The sequence below is a fragment of the Drosophila mauritiana genome, chromosome 3L (assembly GCF_004382145.1).
Source record: "Drosophila mauritiana strain mau12 chromosome 3L, ASM438214v1, whole genome shotgun sequence".
NCBI lineage: Eukaryota > Metazoa > Arthropoda > Insecta > Diptera > Drosophilidae > Drosophila > Drosophila mauritiana.
In genome coordinates, this window is record NC_046669.1 from 9285417 (window position 1) to 9302643 (window position 17227).

Consider the following 17227-nt stretch of genomic DNA (forward strand, 5'->3'; position numbering starts at 1 on the left):
TAATGGAAGGCGCAAAAATGTATGAAAATGAAAAGTGAAAGTATAAGTCAAAATGAAAAATGGCCTTTTTTCCCGCTCACATGGCGAATGCGACATGCGATATTTTGTGTTTTCGGGGCCGAGCTGTTGACACTTTTTGGGGCAGCGGCAGACATAATTACACAGGGGTAGGCCGCGATGTGACCCTGAAAGCAGGAAGTTCACTTTGTGTCATGTGAGACCGAGCAGTCGGCGGTGACAGCCAGGAGAAGCAGTTGAAAGTGCCGCGTGTCCTGTCCAACGTCATCGTCATCCTGTGGCCAAACTAGCAGGACTCGCTGGACTCGCAGGAGTCAGGGAAACGGACACCGCACACTCACATGCCACATGGCACATGGCACATTCATTGTCACTTATCGCGTGGGTGGCGCGTTTAATTCACATTTTATTTCCAGCGCCCGTGGCTGCGCGCGTAATTGTTGCTTCAAAGTCCTGGCCAGGACACGGATGTAGTCAGTCCGCGTTGGCGCTGCACGGCGGTCGTGTGTGCGCGGTGAATAATCGCGATTCGCAACGTGAGTGTGCGCTCCACTTTGGCCATGCAGAACGACGAGGAACCAGCAGCTGCAGCCGGGGCTTCTGGGCTAAGCAATGGGGAATCCTTGCGGAGTCCACCGGCCCCGGCGCCACGACGACCCAAGCCGGGTATCCTGCGACTGGACATCGGCAAACCGCGACGCTCATCAGGTGGTTCCGTCGATTTCCGCTGCGTGGGCAGCAGCAGCAGCAATGGGAACACCAGCAACGTGGCCACTGGCGCCAACAGTGAGGTAAGTGAGCATGATTTACGGCCCATTCGGGAGTGCTTACGATTTGGCCTGGCCAACAACGACATGTTGTACGGAATGGCTATATCCAAGAGCGGACGAGAAGGTCAGGTGGGCACAGAAAGTGCCGCCGCCACAGCCAATAGCCATAAACACCAATCGCACTTAACTGGCTTTCGCTTCTGGTCAGGTTAAGCAATGCAGCTCGACCCGGTTGGCTGTTAAAATCATTTTGTTTTACAACCATCGGTGGACAGGTGGAGCTATTCTTAGGTCAATGCAGAAGTGGAATACGCTTGGTATTTTTACTAAAAAAAAAAAGGTTAGAAAAAAGCATTGGTTTTGAGCCTGCTAAAATTGAATTTTCAATTAATTAATTAATATTAAAAATGCTGTTCATTTGCACAATTTAAGTACTGGCTTTCTTTTGCTTAACCTAGCCTCGACTCTTATCGTCTCATTGCTAATGAACTGAACGCATTTCATGTGTGGTTTTCCTGGTCTAACTTTAAAGCTCATTAGTATAATTTGGCAAACTCACTCCTCATATGCATGCAAAATCTCAGATCACCGGAGGTCTCTACTTTATGGGAGTTAATAAACAAGTTAAATCACTTGGCTACTTAGGCAGCAGGTAGCAGCAAATAGCACAGCAAACTTCCCATTGCCACACAAGGGTATCCCAGTGTTCATTAGGCCAGACATGCGACATTGGCCAAAACCGAGTGGATGCGGATGGGCACACCCTGGACTCGGGGCTTGGTCAGTGGAGGAGGATGTGATGGGGGATCGGGGGTCGAGTGGGGCAAACATTTATTTAGTCATAAAGCTGATGCGTAATCTCAACAAGCCAGGCCATTCCAAGTGGGTCAGAAGTTTGTCAGTTGGCACGTTCGAGTTTGTTTGGTTGCTTCGACTACACACACAAAATTCGTCCCCACACCCCAAACACAGAGAAACAAAAAAGTGTAGGAAATGTCGCAGCTGAACGCGGAGGCCCAGCAGAGGCACTTCATCACGCGCAGCAGCTATGAGGGCGCCTGGGATAGATTGGTGAATGTGATGGACGGATTTGGGAGCTACCGCTATCCGGATGGGAGCGAGTATCGGGGCAGGTTCCATCAGGGTCAGTTCCACGGCTATGGTCATTTGCGACTGGCCCAGCCGTACCGCTTTACGGTTAAGGGTGAGTTCGAGCACGGTCGCCTGGTGACAGTGGAGGACATGTGGTTTTCCGACGGCCTGCATGTGGAGGGCAGTTTTAATGGCATGGTCTTGCAGTGCGATGAATGGGATTACCTGACGCCCAAGGATCGGCGTTATCATGCCGAGCGTCGCTATGGCCAACAGCCGGTGGGTCCCACCGCCTTTCTAACATCCAAAATGCAGCCCAGGAATATTCCCGAGCACTGCTATGATGTGGAGGAGGGTCTGTTCAACAGTAAGACCTGCTGGTTGACGGACCGACCAAGTCCGCTACACCAATTCATGTACGTGAGCTGCCCGCAAGACAAGGATTGGATCAAGAGGAATTGCAGGAAGGCTAGAACATCGCGTATAATTGAGCCACCTTCCGACTTTTGTCGCCGCATTATAGCCAACAATTTGGCAACGGAACGAGCCCAGTTGCGAAGCACGGCCATATATGCACCCAATGGACAAGTGGATCGTGAGCGATACTTCCACAAGTTGACCAAGAAGCGTGGACAGCCAAATGAGCCGCTGGAGAACATTCCCAGACGTCCCATGCCCGCCGACGATCCCGCCTGGGAGACGGAGATGTGTGTGCGTGCCTATGCCGCGATGTTGGATAAACGGCAGAAGGATCAAATGGAGTTCCAGCGCGTGCATCCTTGCGCCAAAATGGAGACGGTGAAGAGACCACGCCGATGGTCGAGCACCTCGGATGTGCGCAATCCGCAGTCGGGTGGACCATCCAGCTGCCAGACGGACAGCTTTGGCGAGGATGAACTGGTCCTAAACTTTGAGGAATCATACCGCTCGGCCAACAACATGATGCGGAAACGGACGGCGGACAACATAAATGTGGTGCAATCTAATCTTATACGCCGCAACAGCTACATGGACATGACCCGGTCCATATTCGAGTTGTAGATCCGCGGATCAATGTTTTTAATATGTTTTTTTCAATTTAAATTTTAAGCTTAAGAGCGCAGAGATAAAATGAATGCAATTACTTTGTAAGCTGTAAAATAAAATTCAACGTTTTTAAAGTTTCTTATAATACTCGTAGTATTTGTTTGTAGCTTAATGGTCAATCAGGATCATATTCATTTTGACTATATTTTGCATTAGTATAAAGTACAACCCACCGGAATTTGCTGTATATCAGCCAATTTTTTGAGTACAAAAGACCTTATCAGCAATAAAATATCTATGCAGGTATAGGACATTTTTTATTAAATGTTGCTACTATTTGACCCATTAGTAGGCGATTCCAGTCCTTTGATGGATCCAATCCAGTGCGCTGGTGATCCTAGCAAATCCAGCGGGCAATCCCAAGGTGCACCCGTTGGAGGCCACGAAAGCGGAAATGCCCACCACGGTGGAATCCTGTTTGGTGATCAGGGGGCTGCCGGCATCGCCAAAGCAAGTGGATCTGCCGCTGGGTGTACGGGTGCACAGGATCTGGTCGGAGACGGTGGGGGATCCGTAGAAGGCGACACACTCGTTGTTGGACATTATCTGAAGGTCGACGCACTGCAGCGCATCGGTGAGTCCACTGCTGAAGGTGGTCACTCCCCATCCACAGACATTTGCCCACCAATTCTCGTAGCGCTGGGATCGATTTCTCAGTGATGGAAGGGCTACCCGGTTGACCCGGTTGCTGAATCCGACTCGAGGAACTCGAACCAGGGCGAGATGTTGATTACCCGTTACGTACTCACTAGTTCCCACTGTCACCGTGAACTGGGCCTGACTCAGCCGGGTGGCTCCAAAGTAGATGGTCACTCCGGAACTGCCCGTCAGACACTGAGCGGATGTGAGGATCCAGGTGTCGCCTATAATAGTGCCACTGCACCAGATGTTGCTCTGTCCAAAGGCCATGCCCACCACATAGGGAGCCTGACCTTCATACGCGGGGCTTCCATTGGTTATAATGTGATCAGGATCCTCGGAATCCCCCTTAGCACTTCCTGCTGCGACGAGAGTTAGACCCAAGAAAACTACCAATAGCTTCATGATTCCAAAAGAAGGTTGTTACTGCCTAGCTCAACTGACTGGTTTATATAGATGTTCACTGGGTAATTAGTAAATGTTCAGTAGCACATTAGTGAAATTTCTTTGATTATCTTGAGGAGCGTTACTCAATGAAGGTTCTGGTAATTATTTAGGTAAATTGCCATTAGTGGCATCATATTAGCTCGGCAAAACTTGTTATCTCAAATAAAATAGTAAATTATTTGAACACACATTTCAACGAACATTTACATTTAAAATTGTTAATTTTGGTATACAGTGTAAATAAGATTTCTAAAAATCATGGAGCAGAAGACAACGAAATCTTCGAGCATTACACAGGTGGATATTCTGTTGACTGGATCCAGATACATTGGTCCCAGTGATGAGTTGGGCATGCAGGAGATGGGAGTCTACATCTATCCGGATGGGACACACTACACGGGAGAGTTTCTCAACAATCGTTTTCACGGAAAAGGCACAATACAAATTCCTGATTCCTTGGGCGTTACCTATCAAGTAACCCATCACAATGGCAGACTGGTCTCGATCGATCAAGTCAACTTCAATGATAGTCTGCCCGTGGACTTTGTGATGAAAGATCATTACACGATGAGTTTCAAACCCTGGACTTATTGCACACCGGAGGATCGTCGATTCTACCAGGAGACCAAGGGGCCTATAGATGCCGTCGGTCCTAATAAATTCCAGTCCAAGGACGGACCAAATCCTCTCAACCTGGGTCGCAACATTTTCGATCTGGGCTTCGGACTGCTGGGCAATCGTGGCTTTATGTTGGACACAAAGACGTTTAGCAACCAGAGTATATATCTAGGATGTCGGGAGGCTCGTCGCTGGATCCGGGAGAACTGTGCCCATGGACCACTCAGCAAGCGTCATCACAAACAGAAGGTATTGGCCCGTTTTGCCCGTGAGATCATCCGGAACAATCAGGAGAATGCAGGCTGCAGCCAAAAGCAGTTTATGACTAACATCCACCCTTGTAAGCACTCCACCAGCTTGGATAGCTTCGCTTCGGAGCGTCTACATCTGGCCAGCACCACGGATTCCACGTCGTCGGAGGTTCAGGCCATGCGGTTGCGTCATGAGGAGTTCCATGGCAAATGGACAAGAGCGAAGAGCGAGAGCAGCGTGTGTCGCATCAACTGATTGATCCTTTGAATTTTTTGTTACTTTTGCTTCTACTTTTCGATGTAGACTTAAATTAATATATTGTAAATCGTTGGTTGACCCACATTCTGTGACCAACGCCTCCATGTTAGGAGCTCTAGATTTATGGCCAAATCGCGAAAACTGCAGGCGAACATGGAAATCCACTTAGGCCTAAAGGCGTGTGCTTTCCATTTCTTTTTTTTTTTACTAGGTCATCGGGTCCACGGCGGCATTGAACCTTCAGCTCAAATGTTACCTTAAACCTGGAAAATTGTAAAAATTTAGGCCTAGGCCACCGGCACAGCGGGTAATGAACCCATAATCGCCGAACATTATGCTACACGTGCACGGGGGCGTAAAGATAAATTTGATGTTAATTAAAGCCGGCCGAGAAATCCATTTAATTAAAAGGAACGAAAGTGAAATCAGAGAAAGTGAAAGGCAAAACACAGAGAACACAGTGGAGAGCGCCAAAACATATATTTCAATAGTGGGCGCTCCCCCAGAAAAGCACACAAGCTAACACAGGAAAATGGGGAAAAACAGGCAAGTGGATAAAGCCCGGGAAAAACCTAGAATTTCGCGATTTTCTTTATCAACCCTTGCATGTTTGATTTTCATTTACATGGCCGGGCCAAGAATACAAGGTGACTCAATATCACATACACACAAGCGCCATCTAAATGGACATTCGAAGTCCTGGCTGGTTACGCCCGGATACGGCGTTGTTATCACATGCCGTTGGCGATTTTTACACTCATTCGTCTTCGTTCCAACAGGGCGAGGAAGTCAGCCACTCGGACCCGGACTCCCGATCCCCTCCAGCCACCTAGTCCAGCCAATGTCCTGGCGCATGTCCATGTAAATTCCTTTAGAGTGTGTGCGCTTGTGTGGGTTTTGGGCACGTTTTGGCTTTGATAAGTTGCCCATCGGGCGGGGCGGGGCGGTGTGGTGTTGGTGGTTCGTTCTTCATTCATATTCATTCATTATTAGAAAAATTTAAGTTTCACCTGTCTGTGTGAGGTCTTCGTGGTCGCCCTCCCTTTGGATGATGGTCATTTTGTGCCTGGCTAGCCCTGCCAGCCAGCTAAGCCGTTCAGTCTGCGCACAAGGCTGCTCCAAAGCGCTTCGGCTTATAACTGGCTAAATCGGTAGCAAAAAGTGCTAGCTTGTCCATTAAAGGGATTTTCTTTGAGGGCACCAGAAGAGATGTAACACATAAATTGCACAGCAGTGGAATTAATAAATAAGCACTTAACAGCGAAGGTCACTCCGCACGCAAAGAGTACCAGTGTGATTTGAGTAATTAGCTGTCCCGGTACAGCACTTGAAAATTAGTTGAGTTAAGCTCCTGCCCATCCATTCGTAGAACAACTCGGGAGTCACATCGCCTCATCAACTCTCTGTGACCTGGGCACCGCCATGCGACTTGGATAGAGGTGGCTGGCAAATGCAGAGCAGCGCCGATGCCAAGAGGGAATTCTACAAAGGACAGCGAGGCAGGAGGTGAGTCCTTTAAAGCGATACCTCACACCATCTCTATCTCGGTATCTGCGTTTCTATTAAATTCCTTTAAAGAGCTGCGTCACAGGAGGACCACAGATCCTACGAACTGAACGGTGCGTAACATCTATCAAATTAAATACACATAACAAATAGCTAGCAAACCAAACAATAGTTTGTTATATCCGCTTGTTTAAGTATTAAGCAAAAATATATTGATTTGATTTTTTAGCAATATTGACTTTATTTGCCGCAAATTTTTCAAATATTTTGCATTAAATTTTGTTATCTAAATAAAAGCATTTGAACATTTTGGTTAGCAGTTAAATGCAGAGTAATCTTTTCTGTCTGCGTTTAATATAAAGTAACCACCTAATGACCAACCACCACTGCCACTCCAGATTTCCCATTGCAAAACCAGAGCAGCGACGCCGAGAGCTGCCACCAGGAGCCCCATTTTGCCCACCAGCGTCCGCCTGGAATCGGATTCGACGAGGATGGCGGCGGTGGCGACATTGACGATGAGGAGAGCTACACAATTTCCGTATCGGCAATAATGCAGAGACGTGCCAGTGTGCGCGGCTATCGGGGCAAACGCGGCAGCCGGAGTTCGCGACGTGCATCCAGTCCCATGGATCACGTCCTGGACAGTGTGGAGCGGCGACGCTCCAGTGTCTATACGACAAGTTCAGGCAAGTCTGCGGTCCGTGGCCCATAAGTGTCCAGAGCAGATTTCGTTTAGTTAACGAGCGGACTGCTCCCCGCTCCTTCTCGGTCGTCCTCAAGTGGCAAGCTAATCAACGTCTGGGGGCCTGTTTTCTGTAATTTTTCATGCTACGTGCGGACCGTTTTGATGGCGTGGCATACGGGGCGTATGTGTAATCTGTTTGCCTCGCTTTGACTTTCGTTTTACTTTGCAGAGGAGGGCACCAATCAGGAGTCCACGCAAGAGCAAATCTTTGAGAACATCCGCCTGCACAAGGAGGTCATACAGTCGGTGAAGCTACAGCCATGGCCCATCCGCAAGAAGCTCAAGTTGGTGCGGCAGGTGGGTATCCATGGTTTTCCGATGGGAGTGGAATTGGATGGGGGCTTTGCCCAAAAACTGGGCGCGTTCGTTTTCACGCCGCTTGTCAGGTCGTTGAAAATGTTACGACCGCCTATCCTTCCTTCCTTCCTTGCAAACCTTCCCGAACACTCATCAAATGCTGAGCCAAACTTTTCGATTTCATTCACACACAAACAAACACTCTTTATCTCCCATCGCTCGCTACACCCTGGAATTTTTAATGATGTTTGGACTTTGCGGATCCTGCGGCTCCTTGGATGTGTTGACAGGCCAAAACATATGTGGCACGCCACGAGGGCGCGCTCCAGGAGCGCTTCGCCATGTCACGCAGCACCCGAGACTTGTGGGCGAGGTTTAAAATTTTAATGGCGGCAGTAAGTGATTTTGTAACCCCCTTCTTTTTTTTTGACTTCCACCTCGCCGGAAACGCCTGCAGAATGCGAAATGCAACGGGCCCAAGGCGAAAGCACCCCAAGCCATGCAAAAAAATATTTATGTTTACACAATTTATGGGCCACTTTCCGGTCGGGACGGACATTCAATAAATCCCCGCTGTTCGCATAGTTCACCGAGCTATGTGGGCCCCATAGCATTCTCGCTGCGCTGGGAGACCAATTAAAATGCGAAGTTGCCGACGGCCATTCCTTTCTAGAAATAAATCCTTTCTTGCATCCGACATTTTCTGCAGCGATGGCGACACTGGAAACGGGAGACTGCCAGCTTCCTTACCGTCCTCATTCCCTGGGAGCTGCGCATCAAGGAAATCGAATCGCACTTCGGCTCCGGCGTAGCCTCCTACTTTACATTCCTGCGATGGCTTATGTGGGTCAATATCATGATTGCCATTCCGCTGGTCGCCTTCGTCATTGGGCCCGAGGTGAGTGTCCTCAGAAGTAGCCAATTCGTTTGCCACACACTTTACACACAATTATGTTTCCGTTTGGCTTTGATCCAGTACTTTGCCACAAAGCACGGCGAAACGGATCCCAGGAAAAGGATGTCCGACCCGGAGGCTCGGGTGGCCGGCAATCTTTTCACGTTCTGGGAGTTCGAGGGATACCTGAAATATTCACCTATGTTTTATGGGTAAGCCAGACTCCTTTTTTGTTGGACATGGGCTGAGCTTAAAAATAAATCAATAATAATTCCTTTAATACAGACACATAAATAGTATTTGTTTTTTTAACAGAACATAACTCTAGAAGAAGATTATGTGCTTAAATAAATATTTATTTGTACTTCTTAATTTGGAGAAAGAAAGCTCTATTAATTGCTGGCAATATCCCCATATCATCCCTTCTCTTGTTTTCCTATCCCCCAGATACTATTCAAGCACATCCGGCATTAGCACGTCCGGATATAAGCTTCCCTTAGCCTATTTCCTTACCGCCGTTCTGGTCTACATCTACAGCTTTGTGGCCACGTTGAGGAAGTGAGTATGGTGGGAGCACAAGGAAATAGGGGTCAAGGGGTCATGGGTATGGATATGGTTCCCAGCGCGTTGGGTAGGCACTTCATTAAATACTTGGTCATCGAAGCCGCAAAACGCAAACTAAATGTCAGACTGCTCGTTAATTAATTAAACAAAACTGAAGCTCTGATTAAATAATACAAATCTTGGCCACGAGGCGTGTCTGGGGGCCTGAAAAAGTTTCGACGCCTCAAAATAATAAAAGGAGAAAGCATTGGCCATTATGATTTACGCACGCACACAACCGAGCACGTGCCTCGATGGGGGCGGGCAGTGAGGGGCGGGACAGGAAACGGAAACGGCAAAACGCCATTTTGAGCATTGGGCGTCTGACACGCTTTAATGGCTTTGTCGGCATTATGTTGATTTCGTAATTGAACAAAGCAGCAATGTCAACAGTGAGCAGCCGGCACTGACCTTTCCATATAGCTTTTGCGGGTCACGTGCTCAACGTGCGTGGATTAATTCAATCGCAATGCTATCCGGGATTCAAAATGGGAATTGCGGGGATTTCAGAACAAATTATGGCTGAATTTCCACTTTCGATCCATCGACAGAATGGCGGAAAACTCGCGCAACTCGAAACTTTCCTCGAAGGACGACGAGTGCGTCTTCTCGTGGAAGCTCTTCACCGGCTGGGACTTTATGATTGGTAAGTGGGCGGCGTCGGTTCCGCAACGAGCTGCCATCATCACAAGTTTTGCATCTCCCACAGGACACGCGGAAACGGCGCACAATCGCATCGCATCCGTGGTCGTGGGCTTCAAGGAGGCACTGCTGGAGGAGGCGGAGAAAAAGAAGGATAATCGCAAGTAAGTCGCTGCCAAACTGAAGCTATTTACTTACCATAATCGATACGCCATGTCCTTTCAGCTGGCGGGTCATACTCCAGAGGATACTGGTCAATATCCTGGTGATGGGGCTGCTGGGCTTGTCGGGCGCTACGGTGGTGCTGCTGGTTAATCAGTAAGTGGATTGGAGAAATGGAGATGGAGTATGCACCGAAAAATACTGATTTAAATTCGTTGATAAATATTTAAGTTCTTCGCTACCTTTTTTAATGAGAAATTACAAATTTATATGAATTATTTCAAAATTGGTTTCTTCTGTAATACTTTTTATTTACAGCTCGGAGGATTTGGCCAAACATGACAACTGGCTGAGTCGCAATGCGGTGAACGTGACCATGACCCTGCTCTCCTTCTTCCTGCCCATGATATTCGAGGCACTGGGTCTGTTCGAGAACTGGCATCCCAGGCAGCAGCTGCGTTTGCAATTGGCTCGGTAATGAAAAAACCAGTGCTAATGATAAATAATTGGATTTAACTGAAGTGCCCTCACTTTGCAGCATTATGATCCTGAACATGTTGAACTTGTACTCGCTGATGTTCTCCTTCATCTACAAGATCAACAGCAAGGAGAAACCGCTGCAGATGCTGAAATTGGAGAACGAAACGAACACCATGGAGCTAAAGAATCTACTTAGTTCGATTGAGGCTCTGAGGGCCATGACCCCCACGACTTCGCTGTATGGTGAAAGTACTTCGGATGGGCTGTTCGATGACTCCACCTCAACGGCAACTTGGGGTGAGGATGCTGGTGGCCTCTTTTCGACCACAGCGGCTGCCGCCTTAATCTCCACAACCGTGCAGCGTCTCAAGTGCTATAACATGACTGTAAAATGCTCAAAGCTGCGGCGCAACATCATCAGTGGCAAGCACTTGGCCACAACTCTAATGGTTCTCAACCTGACAACACCAGCCATGGTGCCACCAACTTTGCCATCCACATTGCCCACCACATTGCCCACCACATTGCCCACCACATTGCCCACCACAATGCCCACCACATTGCCCACCACATTACCCACTACATTACCTACAACATTGCCTACTACATTGCCCTCCACATTAGCCACCACAACGCCGACGACTTCAAGTATTTGGACTACCACAGAGGCAACGTCGCCGACAACTACAACGACATCACCTTGGACCACTTTACCGCCCTCGACAACAACCACTGAGGCAACCACAATGACTGAAAGAGCCACCACAACCACAGAAGCACCAACCACAACCACACTGAAGATCACCACTCCCGAAATAAATAGTACATTACCAGATACTACAAAACCCCCGGAAAAACCTATTAATACTGAAATACCCAACTCAACAACGAATTCTGCAACTTTGAGCACAATACCAGCCACTTCAAATACCACTAATTTACCACTGAGCAGCACCACCAAACTAACTACAACCACGGAGAAACCCCAGGGAGAGGATAACTTCATCTACACCACCGGAGACGATGAAGGCTCCTACGACTATGGCAGCGATTCCACATCAGACGCTCCGGATTATAATAGCTATTCCGAAATAACGGATTACTCCTCAGAACCGTCGGAAATTGAAGATTTCGACGAACAGGAAAGCACGGATCAGGCAGACGATCCACTGGCCAAAGTGTTGGAGCAGCTCGATGAAAATGAGACGAAAGGACGCAGGAAAAGGGCATTGGCCGAATCACCATTCTTTACCAGCAAGTACAGCAGGCGACATCGCAATGAATCCGCTGTCTCATCTGGACAGCCACGAGAAACCACTGAATCGGTGAATGCCACACCCAGTCGGTGGCCATTTAATTGGGCATCCTACAGGCAAACCACACCGAGAACCACCACAACAAGAAGAGTTCACAGTGGAATTCTAACCAAGGAGGAGTGGGAAAGACTCAGACGACTTAGGAGCAGGATTACCACAACCACAAGTACGTCCACCACCAGCACGACCACGACAACCACAAGAAGACCCAGGTGGAGATATCGAACAACGACTACTGAACTTACGAGCACCACCGATGAGGAATCCTCCACAACGGAGAGTTCCACAGAGTCATCGAGTCCGGAGAGCACCACCAACGCCTTCGATAGCAGTAGTAGCACCACCGAAGAATATGAATACACCACCACGGAGGGATCGGAGAATAGACCCTACTATGTGGGCTATGTGGACATATCGGAAATGGGGAGTACCATCTACTACGATGGAGACAGCGAATTCCTGGAGGAGTGTGTGATTACCATTTGCCCCAAGGGTGATGACTTCTTTGGCAGCACCACCGAAAGTCCGGATAGCACCACCCAGAGCAGCGACTCCAAGCAGCTAACCACCGTGAAGCTCACTCCGCTGGAGCGGAAGCAGAAGCGTCTGAAGGAAGTGCAGCTGGCGATTAAGCAAATACAAACCAATCTGACGACCATGTGCTGGGAGACTTCCTTGGGCCAGGAGCTCTCCAAAGTCATCGTTTTCGATGGGGTGAGTGCGGTTGCGGGGCTTCCCCTTTTCACTCAGCAGTTCAAAATGAAATTTATCACCATGAGCTGCTGCTATCAATTTCCCTGGCCTGCCAGCTCGGAAGCCAGTGCTCCTGTATCAGAATCTATTTAGACTTAAATATGATTGAACTCAAATGGGAGTTGCGCTCGAAGCTTTGTGGGCGTGAAAGCCCGTTTAGCTAAATTATCCGGAAAATTTAACGCAAAATTTGTCTTCCGCCTTTGCACTTGAGTACTCTTTGTCTTCCTATTTTTTTTTTATTTTTTGTATCCTTCGTTTTGAGGGGGCCAAGGGAATTTTGAAAATCAAATTTTTGCGCTCGTCTAGCAAAACCAAAATCCACTTGACTTAAAAGGCCAAACGATTTGGGAAAGAAAAAGGCAAAATAGCAGCAATGCGAAAGGCATTTTATCATAATAATCGCTCTCGGGAGTCCTTTTCCCTATTGATGCGAAACTCAGCTGGTGGCCGGAACAGGAAGCGGAACAGAAACTTGGTAACTGGGGACTTGCTCTTCGATTTCCAGTCAAAAAATTTACATAAGCCATAAGCATGATTGTGAACTTTTGGCCCGTCGAATGGCAACTTTTATTTGGCCATTTGCCACGTCGAGTGTCGATTGGCATCCCATTGGGCCGTGAACTTTTAGTCTAATCGTAAACAAATTCATGGAATTGCTAAAGTTTTCAAGGTCAGCCAGGCACTTTTGAGATAAGCATACGGTGTAGATATCCCAACGAAGTCAATAACCCTATTGGTAGTAGACATCTCAATCCATGGGATTACTTGCCCTTTTATTTCGTACTTAACATTTGTCCGACATTCTTGTAAACTGAGTGTGTGGGCCGCCGTTCGGAAGTCCCAAAAACACACAAAAAAATAGTAGACATGGGTCCCGTGCCCGATTTGATTATGCGACCCCCCCAAACATGGCGTACATAATCTCTATTAAACGATTTAAGCACATAAATTAGGCAAGTTACGGGCCGGGCTTAAACGCATTTATGCTTTACGCATAACAAAATGCTGGGGCGATGGGAAATTGAGTTTGGTCATGTGCGGGCTTGGGTTTGGGATGGGACTGGGATGCCCAACCAGAGTGCACATCCACCTTCGCATCTACATCTCCATCTCATTCGGGTTTGGGGCACGTGTCCGTGCATGAATTTCGACCACAGAATCGAGAAGGTAAATTCAGCCGTAAACTAGGATTGAAGGCGGCACAACAACGGAGATGCAACGATCCGGATTACGTGTGGCAACTTTTAAGCGCCATCATCCGGTTACCGAGTTCATTACAATGCGCTTATTAAAGCCCACTACCCAACCTTATCTCTTTCCACCACGAAACCAATTCAATCCAAAAAGCTGATGTCCATTGTGGCGCCGCTGTGCATCGACTTTCTGCGCGCCCTCTTCGTCCGGTATGTCAATCAAAACTGGTGTTGGGACATGGAGAAGACCTTTCCCCAGGTGAGCAGACGACGTCATCCGGTTTTCGGGTGTCCGTGGTGACTAATGTGAGGCTTTGTTGTCGTTCCGCAGTACGGTGACTTCAAGATAGCCGAGAACATCCTGACGTTGATTAATAACCAGGGCCAAGTGTGGATGGGCATTTTCTTCTCGCCGGGCCTGGTGCTCATCAACCTGGTCAAATTGATGATCATGATGTACTTCCGTTCGTGGATAGTGCTCACCTGCAATGTACCGCACGAGGTGGTGTTCAAGTAAGTGGTCTCATCTGGTAATGGGAACTTGTTCTAATCCGTAATCCGTAATCAGGGCCTCCAAGTCGAACAACTTTTACCTATCGCTGCTGTTGACCATGCTGTTCCTTTGTGTCCTGCCCGTGGGCTATGCAATTGTGTGGCTTCGCCCTTCCTGGCATTGTGGACCCTTCTCGGAGTACAACAGGATAGCTGAGTTCATAACGAACACCACGAGGAATGCTCTGCCAAAGTAAGTTTTTGAACCGAATGAAACGGATTTTTATCTTGATTTAAAACTTTCCAGACAACTCCACGAACCCCTGGACTATCTAACCTCCTCGAGCACTGTGATTCCATTGCTTCTGCTTCTTATCCTCATTATATACTACCTGGTTTCGCTAACTGGCGCTCTCCGAGAAGCCAACCAGGATTTGCGCACCCAACTCCAGAAGGAACGCGAGGAGGAGCGCAAGAAGATCTTCAAGGTGCCGGAGGTCAAGCAAGCGGAACCAACGGCCACCACGCTGACAAATCGCTGGCGCAAAGTCCTCGAGGCCAGCTCTCCGGTAACACCCACCCAACCACCCGATTTCGATACGGAGGAGTACAAAAATCAAGCCCGGAAAGGTAAGCCATGTCAAGTGAGAGATTTAAGTTCACAACTCATTTAGTTTGCTACCTCATTCCCTGCATTTAGAACTAATCTCACGCATCATGAAGAAGGCGTTGCGCAAGGGATCCGCCACGTCGGATGAGGATTCGTTTGTGCGGCGCGACGACGATGACACGGACACCGAGCACCAGGATTCCCTGCCCCACGACGAGGAGGCCAAGGACAAGCGGTTCGGCCTGTCGCGATTGCAGCAAATCCGGCGTACCCGCAAACCATCGCTGGTGGACATCGTGCAGATTGCCAAGCAGGAGCGGGCACGGGCGGGCTCCATTGTGGCCGGAACAAGCTCCTCTGGAACTGGCAATTTTCCCATAAAGGAGACCCATCCAAAGAGCCGCTTCAAAGTGGAGAAACATGAGCGCAAGGATAGGGGCAGCATGAAGGATAAAAAGGACACCAGGCACAGACAGCCGCCACAGCAGCAGCAGCAGCCGCCGCCCTATGAATCGCCCAAGGACAATGAACATGATCCGGATACAAATTCAAGGATTGTCAGCGAGCGCCGCGCCAGTTTGCTGAGACGACACAAGGAGCAGGCGGAGGGAGAGGAACCACCCACTACCCCCGAAGCACCACAAACACCCATCTCGCCAGCAGAGCCCGTGGAACAGGCGCCCGAGGAATCCACACCCGAAACTCCCACGCTGGCCAAAAGCAAATTCCACATAGTTGATGAAAAAAAACCCCCGCCGCAGGAGGTGGAAGATAAACCCTTGCCGACAACCAAGGAGAGTGGCAGTGGCGGTGGAAGTTTGGGCAAGTTCAAGTTCCGTAAGCACAAATTCAAGTCAAATAATGTGGCTGCCGCCAAGCCGGAGCCCGAGGTGTTCAAGTTCGACGAGCGGAGTGTGGAAAGGAGTTCGGATGTGCCGGCAACTCCAGCCGCAGAGTACCTGAACAACGAGCCTTCCGGTACTGAGGAGCAGGATAGGAGTCTGCCCTCACCCACTCCCAGCCAGGGTCAGGGTCACCATCAGCGGCAATTGTCCGTGCTTTCCCGGCAGGGTCGCAAAAAGATCGGCAACCTGTTGGCCCTGGTTCGTGAGGCCGTCAATCTCAAAAAGGACGATGTGGAGCAGCCGGGCTCGGATGAGTCGCCGGGTCCCACAACGCCCACCTACTTGGCGTACACACCGCCACCACCACCTTCAGTATTGTCCAGCGTGTCCAGTTCGACGGCCTTGGAAATGCCACCTACTCCGGAACCGGAATCTCCCACGCCCAGTGCACCACTGCACTTTGGCAGCAGCACATCCTCTCGTCCGCCTACCAAGCCACCCAAGCCTCCAGCAGTGCCCGCATCCGCCACTGCTCCAACGGCCACCATGGATGACCTGGAGGAACTGGACACAGCCGGTCCTATTACATTTCCCAAACGCAGCGATTCCCATCGCCGTCGCACTATGAGGCAGGATTCACAGAGCTCCATTTGGTCGGATAATATACCCACAATTACTATAAGCACCACCGGCAGCGATGAGTGCATTGTGGACGCAGCTGCTCCACAAAATGGACTTCCCGAGCAGAGAAGTGCTTCCCCGGAGCCCACGGTCAACATTATAAAGATTGACATTGAGAACGAGCAGGAGAAATGATGTACCTAGCGAAGAAGTGCCTTGAACACCAGATTGTCTTCTTGAATAAGCATATTAGCATTCTTCCTACTTCCCTTACTATTTAGCTTGAATCTTGTTCTTCAGAATATAAAAGGAAACCTTTCGATCCTTACGAAATAATGATGTTTCATTCATTAGCTTATTTCCGTAATAAATAACAATAAACCACTCTAAATTGCACTAAATTAAAATGAGTATTTTATTCACTTTTAATATTAATTGTTTGGGCTCGAATTTATATTCCTTTCACTAGAAATTAAATTGCGCGCCAAGTTCAGTACTGGAAAACACCACCGCAAGCAGTGGTTGCAAGCAGTATAACAGCAGTTCTAAGAGTGGCCACACTTTTGGGGCGCCACTCAGATCGAATTTTAAATTCAAGGAATTTTAACAGGAAAATTTAAATCTTTCTCCAAAAAAATTATAATTAAAAAAATAATTACAAATTTCATACCATAATTACAGATATATACTGACGTTAATGTGACATTTTTTATCATTCGAAAGTGAAAATAACATGTGTAAATTACAAAACAAAAATTTTAGTACCAGCTGAATTATAATTGCTTATCCCAAACACATAATAGTTGGTTAAATTGTTTAAAAATGATCATAAACTTAAATTTGAATGCTTCTTCAATGAAACCGAAAGTGCGGCGACGTTT

General features: G+C 48.3%; 4 protein-coding genes across 4 annotated transcripts; 3 read left to right on the forward strand and 1 right to left on the reverse strand.

The window, feature by feature from the left end:
• The first annotated feature begins 515 nt into the window (after positions 1–515).
• On the forward strand, positions 516–16735 carry LOC117140700. The gene is made up of 19 exons (XM_033303763.1): positions 516–809; positions 6550–6686; positions 6759–6799; positions 7085–7375; positions 7604–7731; positions 8022–8126; positions 8441–8629; positions 8708–8838; positions 9074–9184; positions 9781–9875; positions 9939–10035; positions 10097–10189; positions 10352–10507; positions 10572–12543; positions 13933–14037; positions 14110–14291; positions 14347–14523; positions 14578–14900; positions 14971–16735. Exons 1-19 carry the CDS (start codon positions 579–581, stop codon positions 16539–16541), a joined length of 6135 nt encoding a protein of 2044 aa, XP_033159654.1. The 5' UTR covers positions 516–578; the 3' UTR covers positions 16542–16735.
• On the forward strand, positions 1681–3027 carry LOC117140696. The gene has a single exon (XM_033303760.1). It carries the CDS (start codon positions 1782–1784, stop codon positions 2919–2921), a length of 1140 nt encoding a protein of 379 aa, XP_033159651.1. The 5' UTR covers positions 1681–1781; the 3' UTR covers positions 2922–3027.
• On the reverse strand, positions 3203–4024 carry LOC117140699 (serine protease 1). The gene has a single exon (XM_033303762.1). The coding sequence runs from the start codon at positions 4008–4010 to the stop codon at positions 3252–3254; it is 759 nt and encodes a 252-aa protein (XP_033159653.1). The 5' UTR covers positions 4011–4024; the 3' UTR covers positions 3203–3251.
• On the forward strand, positions 4210–5284 carry LOC117140697 (MORN repeat-containing protein 5). The gene has a single exon (XM_033303761.1). The coding sequence runs from the start codon at positions 4311–4313 to the stop codon at positions 5175–5177; it is 867 nt and encodes a 288-aa protein (XP_033159652.1). The 5' UTR covers positions 4210–4310; the 3' UTR covers positions 5178–5284.
• Positions 16736–17227: the final 492 nt, after the last annotated feature.

What these genes read in the sequence shown, in the direction of transcription:
- LOC117140700 (XM_033303763.1), top strand. Translation starts at nt 579, where the DNA reads ATGCAGAACGACGAGGAACCAGCAGCTGCAGCCGGGGCTTCTGGGCTA. An exon ending in CCACTGGCGCCAACAGTGAG is followed by an intron (nt 810 to 6,549) that starts GTAAGTGAGCAT and finishes ATCCATTCGTAG; the next exon opens with AACAACTCGGGAGTCACATC. An exon ending in TTAAAATTTTAATGGCGGCA is followed by an intron (nt 8,127 to 8,440) that starts GTAAGTGATTTT and finishes CATTTTCTGCAG; the next exon opens with CGATGGCGACACTGGAAACG.
- LOC117140696 (XM_033303760.1), top strand. Translation starts at nt 1,782, where the DNA reads ATGTCGCAGCTGAACGCGGAGGCCCAGCAGAGGCACTTCATCACGCGC.
- LOC117140699 (XM_033303762.1), bottom strand. Translation starts at nt 4,010, where the DNA reads ATGAAGCTATTGGTAGTTTTCTTGGGTCTAACTCTCGTCGCAGCAGGA.
- LOC117140697 (XM_033303761.1), top strand. Translation starts at nt 4,311, where the DNA reads ATGGAGCAGAAGACAACGAAATCTTCGAGCATTACACAGGTGGATATT.